Source organism: Ipomoea nil, unplaced genomic scaffold (assembly GCF_001879475.1).
Source record: "Ipomoea nil cultivar Tokyo-kokei standard unplaced genomic scaffold, Asagao_1.1 scaffold1129, whole genome shotgun sequence".
In the NCBI taxonomy this organism is placed as follows: Eukaryota; Viridiplantae; Streptophyta; class Magnoliopsida; order Solanales; family Convolvulaceae; genus Ipomoea; species Ipomoea nil.
In genome coordinates, this window is record NW_017617557.1 from 526,738 (window position 1) to 534,695 (window position 7,958).

Sequence of the window (7,958 nt, forward strand, 5' to 3'; positions counted from 1 at the left end):
ACAGTGTGTATCTACGTCTGGAGGACGATCACATAGGCTTCCAATCCACTAAATCATAATCCAATGTACAAAGGTAGAGAAACAATAATCTCACCCAAGTGCCCTACACAAGGTACGTACCCAGTCTACACAGGTTTAGTGGATTGTTGAAGGTGGAGAGTCATGCATACAGAAGTCCAATGAAATCCCTTCACTTGGAGAGCCAACTCTGATGCAGTCCACTTCAACGGCGCTCTTTACAGTTGTTCCCACAACAGTGTGATCACAGTGTCCTTTCGTTTAAGCAGCAGTGGTTCTTCTCAAGTTCTTCATCTTAATCACCAAGAACATGTTGTATTGAGAAGAGGCATAGGAATCAAAGATCTGATCTCATAAAACTGATGCGGAGTGTTTCTTCTCTCTAAAGGCGTAACCCTAATTCACTTCGAATGAGGATACTTATAATTCCGTCGAAAGAACACTCCTTCCATAGATGTCTTTGATTGTAGATGGTAGGACAATATTTGAAGAATGTAATCTTAAAGATTCGGTCCATACCTTTCCAAAGCTGATACGCTGATCTTCTTTCCAAATCTGTCTTCTGTAAAACCGCGTACAACTTTTAAGTAAACAGCTTCTTAAAGCAGATCTTCAGTGTCAGTCCCTCTGTTGTTGTGTCTGATTGATCAGTCCTCTGTAGAACAAAACTGACACTAAGCTAATCCTATCTTAGTATGCCATAATAATATTGCCAATTATAAGTTGGGGTTTTTCGAGCAAATAAAACACTAACAAACTCCCCCTTTGGCTATTATTTGGCAAAACAACTCGACTATAAAAAATATAATACTGCAAAAGACTAAGATAGGTTATCATAAACAAAACACACCCAATATTTGATTACATAGCAGAAATAAAACACAGCATACACGTCATGCTGGATCAAAACAAAGTCAAGAAAAAACATTCTTCAAAAAGAGGTGTCATCACAAACAATCGCCCAGCCAGGGCCAGAAGGTACACAAACACAAACAACTCCCCCTGAGTTCATACTCCCCCTTTTTGCCAAAAGAGAGCCAAAGCCAGGTCAAGCGTTGGAGGGAGTCTCACTGTCAGACTTCACAGGATTAGCAGCAGTGGCCTCAGTCAGGCTTAAACGAAGAAGAACAGTGGCTAATGCCGTACGAGCCCCTGTCAGCTGTTTAGCGATTATGCCATGAACTGTCTCGAGCTCAGAGACTCTTGCCTTCAATTGGATAGAGAGTTGAAGATCCCGTGCATGCGGCAAGTCATCCGCCACAGTATCAGCTTCAGAATTGGAGGGGGCAGTCACCGGTGTAACATCACATATATGATGTCCAGTCAAGAGACGCAGGTCAACCGTGTAGAGAAGAGTCGGACTGATCACCTCGCTCGCCATAGGCTCAAGGCCCTGAGATGTAAGAATTCCAAAAATCAAATTGGGAAAGGGCAGTCGTACCTTCTGTTCTCTAGTCAGAGTGAGAATGTGGTAGTAGATCCACGACCCCAGATCAATGGTCATCTTTGTTCCAATTCTGAATAGGAAACTGGCCAATTGCTTGCCAACAGTATGGAAATAAGCCGAAGGGAGCCAGTTATGCAGTGCAAGACGATGAAGAATCACATACTTGGAGGTGAGCTGAGAGCTAGGTAGAGTATCCTTATCACCAGTAGGCCATCTATCAGCTTGTCTACCAGTGATCGTTTTGGCTACTACATCCCAATCAGTAATAACTTCCTCCTGAACTCCTTGCAGGCCATAGTACTCGTTGATCATGTCAGGGCCAAACACATACCATTTACCACGAATGAAAATCTGCATCGGACGCACTCCAGACAAATTGTCCATCTCATCATTTAGATTACAGTAAAATTCATAGGTGAGCAACTTCAAATAAGGACAGATGGCAGTGACAGTCTTCAGCAAACCCACTTCGCTCAGCAAAGGCAGAACATCACAAACTGAATTCATTTGATTTTCATCAACGGATCTTTGGACTATCAGATCTCTTCTGACCATGGTGGACCACTTGGCCTGAGCAGTAGGGGAAACAAACTGAGGTTTGTAGAGGGATGTGTCAGGACCCTCAACAGCCTGAACCTCATGTGTAATGCTCCGACCTCTGGCACGAGTAGAAGGTTTCCCTTTTCTGGCAGAGGATGTGGGAACGACAGTAGGTTGAACAGCAACAGAACCCTTTTGCTTAACAGAAGACCGTAGAGTTTTAAACACTTGTTGAACAAGAGGATTGGTCTCAGGTTTAGCAGGCTCACTAGACTTCCTTTTCTTCTCTGGTTGATCTACATCAGCTGTGTCATCACCAGACTCAACCACGACCTTCACAGGAACATTCTTTCTTTTCGACCTTCTTGTCTCCTTGGATGGGGAGTGTACAGGAGACACACACACACACACACACACACACACACACACACAACACTATATATATATATATATATATATATATATATATATATATATATATATATATATATATATATATATATATATATATATATATATATGCTTCGAATTCGGTGCTACCCCTATGATACATGAGATCATGGGATCGACTGAGCCATTCGGTTACTTTCGCGGTCGCCCTCACTAAACCAACTTGGCCTCCCCAACACACTCTTGATACGAAAGAAACCTCCCGCCGGCGGCAGTAACTCTAACTGTCCTAAGGTAACGAAATTCCTAATGATATCCATTGATTCATTTTCCATGGATGGTTGAGATTGAAAGATTCTTTTAAACTAATTATGGACATTTTTAAAACATAAGGATTAAAAAGTAATTCTAGTATTGAGTTTATTTTTGGTTAGTATTAATTTTTAATCTTGAGCATAATATTAGGTAGAATATTAAAGGTAATTACTAGTAATAATTTGTATTGAGAGCTGATATTTTAGTTGATTATGTACGACGGTGTGTGCGTGTATGTAGTATGGCGTGTGCAAGAGTAATTATATGATGGTGTTTAATTTTGGTGATAATTTAAATAGCATCTTTACCATAATGGAACTTTGCACCATCTGTTTTTTTTTTTAATTGAGTTTTATGGTGCTTGCTCTTATATAGGTTAGCGTGTGCAAATTGTAAGCATGAAGTTTCATTAGAGTCTTAAGCATGGTGAAGATATAGTGTTGGTGTTTGATGTTTGCGATACGTTAATGTTGGTGTTAGTTTGTGCATTTGTGTGGTAGGGTGTGTGCGAATTTCTGGTAATGGAACTTTGCACCATTTGTTATTTTTATTTTTATTTTAAATTTAGTTTGATGGTGGTTGCGCTTATGTAGTTTAGCGTGTGGAAATTGTAGAGTCTTAAGCATGATGAAGATATATTGTTGGTGTTTGATGTTTGTCGTACGTTAATGTTGGCGTTAGTGTATGCATTTGTGTGGTAGGGTGTGTACAAATTTCTGGTAATGGATCATGGCACCATCTGTTTTTTTTTTTTTTTTTTTTTTTTTTTTTTAAATTTAGTTTGATAGTGGTTGCGCTTATGTAGGTTAGCGTGTGCAAATTGTAAGCATGAAATTTCATAAGAATCTTAAGCATGATGAAGATATAGTGTTCGTGTTTGATATTTGTCGTACATTAATGTTGGCGTTATTGTATGTGCATTTGTGTGGTAAGGTGTGTGCGTTGCCTCTTTCAGGCGTTTGCATGCGTATGTTTTCTTTTTGGCTTGTGAAAGTTTATTGGAAGAACAAAACCCAACTACATAAATAACATTTTTTGTAGACATTGGCATTTTTGAGTGGATAGAAAGTGCATAGTAGATATCGTATGAAAAATGTAAAACCGAATAAAAATAAGCAACTGATAAATGTAATGCCCACACTCCGCCACAATGACGCGCACACCCAACACCCAAGCAATTTTTTTCTGTACATCACAATAACAAAAAAAAATAATAATAAAAACAACATAAGCGCACATATGCGAGTCCTCTAAAGCACACACTAAACTATGCAACCACACCGGAAGCACAAACTCATGATTTGAATCGCACATAGCTCCTTCCAAACATGCATTCAGTGTAATACACAACACCAACATATAAATGTAGGCAATAAATTACGAACAAAAAATTAAATATAAGAACAAAAGATAAAGAAAAAACAACTAATACTAAATCATTACAAAGATGATTAATACATAAGCATAAAAAAAACCATTAAGAAGCTATAGCATTGTGTTGTTACGAAAATCATATGATATTTGTTATCATAGGAATTCAAGAAATTCTCACAATTTATAAATGTTTAGAATGTTGATACACATGAACCAGAACACCCAATCACCACCGGTGCACATTACCCGCACATTATCCCGAACACACTAAAATATGCACCCACACGGGAAACACAAACTCATAATTGAAAACGCACATACCTCATTCCTAACTTGCATTCACCATATTACACAACATTCGATCCTCCATAGCCACCATCCCTCACGTCTCCCTCTCCTTCAACCTCTAAATGCCAAGCCAACCACAACATCATCAACTTCTTACTTCTCTTTCCGTCCGTTAAGGAATGTACAACAACTCCATCCCATCATCTTCCATCTCTCTCGCCGAAGTCTCTCCCTCGTCCTCTTTCAACTCTAGATATACACATACCAACCTATACATACATGGAGGATGAGCTCTTGTTTTATTTCACCTGCTGGCTTTCCGGCAAATTGAAGCTTGTCTACGACGACCTTGCTCCACCACCACCGCCTTGTTCTCTCGCTCCCTCTCCCTGGATCAGCAGCAACGAACCAGCGTAACGAGAAGTGGACGAGTCAATGACAAGCCACCTCTGTTCTATCTCTCGCTCGGCGTACAGCAGCAATAGACCGACGACCGTGACCGGCGAAGCAGCGGCATCAACGAGCTCTGTTTCTTCCTTGCGATTGGACTTCTCCGGCAGTAATGCGGCCAAAATCAAAGGAGGCCGGCTACCTTGCGTGCTGCGTGGTGAAAGGAGAGGTGAAGAGATGGCCAGTAAGTGAGAGAGAAATATTGATTAAGGAGAGCTGAAATAACGCTACAAATCTTTATAAACATGGAAATAAATGAAATGGAAAGTAATAAATACAGTTCTTAAGGACAAAAAGACCCATGTTTCATCTAAAATCAGTATAACATGGGATCCAAGTGGTAATCAATCTGAACCGTTGAAAAATAAAAATAAACGCATAAGATGTGGCCTCACGATCTCACCTGCCTAAGGGGTTGCACCGGATCCAATATATATATATATATATATATATATATATATATATATATGTATATACATATATATATATATATATATATATGTATATACATATATATATATATATATATATATATATACATATATATATATATATATATATATATATATATTGTGTGTGTGTATATATATATATATATATATTGTGTGTGTGTGTATATATATAGTTTTCGATCGCGATCTGGTGCGATCGGCTGTCCAGGAGTGAACTGCGAACTATCTTGCGCGTGCCACGTGTCATTCGGTGCAGGTAAATGTGTTATATGTGCTTGTGCAAGTAGTTGGTGCACCTATACAAGTAAAAAATGCAGGTAAAATCACTTACAAGTGCACCTACTTTCACCTACAAGTGCATGTAATTTTTCTTTGTTAACATTCATTGATAGGGTGCACCTACTTTCACCTAGGTACACCTAGTTATAACTATAGGTGCACCTAGATCTGGACACGTGGCGCGCGCTAAATTGTTCGCAGTTCTCTCCTGAGTGTGCGGTTCGCACCTGAATGCAAGTCTATATATATTATTTTGTGAAATCGGCTTATTCATCCGCCAAACACAATCGAGCATAGAGCTAACTTGAACTAGTCCATGTAGTTTGAATTTCAAAAGAGCTCGAGTGTATTTGAGAAGTCGCAAGTTCGATTGCATCTACTTCAGTCGTTATATCGTAGACCGCGGTGCACATGCACCGCGGTAAAAAAACTGCGCCGTTTCTTTAAGTAAAGAAACGGCCCGTCGTTACCGTTAACAGAGTCTGCATGTTTAATGTATTAAACACCAACTGACACTACAGTACATCTAAACTGACACTGCCTCACGTATCATTTTTATATTATCAAATGAAACTGCAGTTATATCAAAATGATACTGTAGTTGTGGTGAAATGAAATTGGAGTGTATATAAAATGAAACTGAATAACATTTCGCATATTTGAGTGTATATTGTACAATGAAGCTGTAATTATATCAAAATGATCATGTATTTGTGTTTTAATAAAACTATAGTGTATATAAAATAAAATTAAATTCTTTAAGCATGCTCAATTAGAATTGGGAGAGGGAAGATTCCAGGAAAAAGAGGATGAGTTGATACAAAAGGCTAACAGAATTTTCATGGAGAAAGTAAATGCTCAGGGAAAAGTTAAGAAGTTGGCTGAGGAGTTGGGGAACCCAATGAGGGGAAGGAGGGAGGTTAGTGTTACACAAAAGATAGGGGAGCCTGAGGGCAGTCCAGCACATTCAATTGAAGGCTCAGGGTCATCTACAAAGTTGGATAGCAATCAGAGGATAGAAGGGATAGGTCACAGATCTTTTGTGGTCAAGAAGAAAGTCTGGGAAGAGGCTAAGCTGGAGATAGCTGCACACATGTCAAATCTAAAAAAGGAAATAGGAATGCAAGAGTTTGAAAGAAGAAAGGAAGAAATTGTGGAAAAAACAAAGGCACTATTATTTGGAGAAACTAAAGGAGCTGTCAGAGGCTCCTAGGTGAGCTGTTTTCTTTAGGGAGGTTCACCTACCATTGAAGCTCTGGTCTGGGAAGATCTTTGCAGGAGTGGAGGAAGCTGGTTCTGATTTGAGGGTTCCTGCTTTTGGTGTATGATAAGTTGCAGCCCAGGTTGAGGCCTTATGGTAGAGAGCTTGGTTGCCATGGGGCTGATTCCATCATGGGAAAGGATGCCTCATGCCTGGACAATAATCAGAGTGAGAGGGAGGTATAAGGGTGGTTCACCAACTTGGGTGAACCTCTGTGAGCAGTTTGAGCAGTTTGATTTGGAGACTGCAGCAGATCAGGAATGGGAATAAGCCACAGAGATCTGATCTTGTGAGTATGAACCTAAAGAATTTGCAGCTGCAACTTGAAGCTGTTAAGTGAAGAGTTGTGGCTGCCATGGAGCTGACCTTATAATGGGGAATGATGCACCATGAGGTCTACTGGTCCCTGAGATCCAAATGGGGCTGGTGGAATTAAAGATGGAAGATTGGGCCTGGTTTATATATGAAATACTAAGGATGAGATGATAGTTGTTTGGAGTGGGATTTAATTCCCGCACAGGCTTGTGGTGGGCTTAATGGGCTTTGTTGATGAATGGGCTTGGCTTGGATTCTAGTTGATGATGGGCTTGACAGATTGGGCCTGGGAGTTTGGCCCAGTTATGATGAGATGGGTTTATGATGGGCCTGGCAGTTTTGATAAGGGAAATTATGGCATTTTGGGATGTGGATTTAAAGTAGGCCGTATGGGAAATGCTTGATGATGGTAATGGTGCATTATTTAAGCAAAGCTTATTAAGTGGAGCTTAATGATGCCATGAAATAGATTCCACTGGAAAATGATATTTCATGCAATTTTGATGGGGGAATAAGGGAGGTCCACCTAGTTGGGTGGACCTCATGAGGTGTATGGTTTTTTAGGCATTTTTGCCTTGTGTTGCTTTGATGGGGAGTTATTACTTTTGTAAGGATTTAACCCCTTTATGGTTTTAGCCCGTGATTGCCTTGTGTAGATAGACTAGTTTTAGCTAGTTGGTTTTACACTTTGTCTTTGTTGATTTTTAGACCTTTGTGGTCCTTGTGAGCTTTAGACCAAGTTTTGGTCCTTGTGTATAAAAGGCTTTATGCCTCTTTGAGCCATAGGTCACTTTTGGGCCTATGACGTACCCTGTAAGGCCGTGTGCCT

At 39.8% G+C, this 7,958-nt stretch overlaps 1 protein-coding gene across 1 annotated transcript; it reads right to left on the reverse strand.

Moving 5' to 3' along the window:
- Positions 1–1,066: 1,066 nt before the first annotated feature.
- On the reverse strand, positions 1,067–2,715 carry LOC109183484. The gene is made up of 2 exons (XM_019333588.1): positions 2,655–2,715; positions 1,067–2,310 (listed from the first exon to the last, which is right to left on the reverse strand). The coding sequence occupies exons 1-2, from the start codon at positions 2,713–2,715 to the stop codon at positions 1,067–1,069; spliced, it is 1,305 nt and encodes a 434-aa protein (XP_019189133.1).
- Between the last annotated feature and the right edge of the window lie 5,243 nt (positions 2,716–7,958).

Coding starts and splice junctions, on each gene's coding strand:
- LOC109183484 (XM_019333588.1), bottom strand. CDS start 2,715: ATGGATATCATTAGGAATTTCGTTACCTTAGGACAGTTAGAGTTACTG. Junction 2,311..2,654: donor GTTACTGCCGCCGGCGGGAG/GTTTCTTTCGTA, acceptor GTGATGACACAG/CTGATGTAGATCAACCAGAG.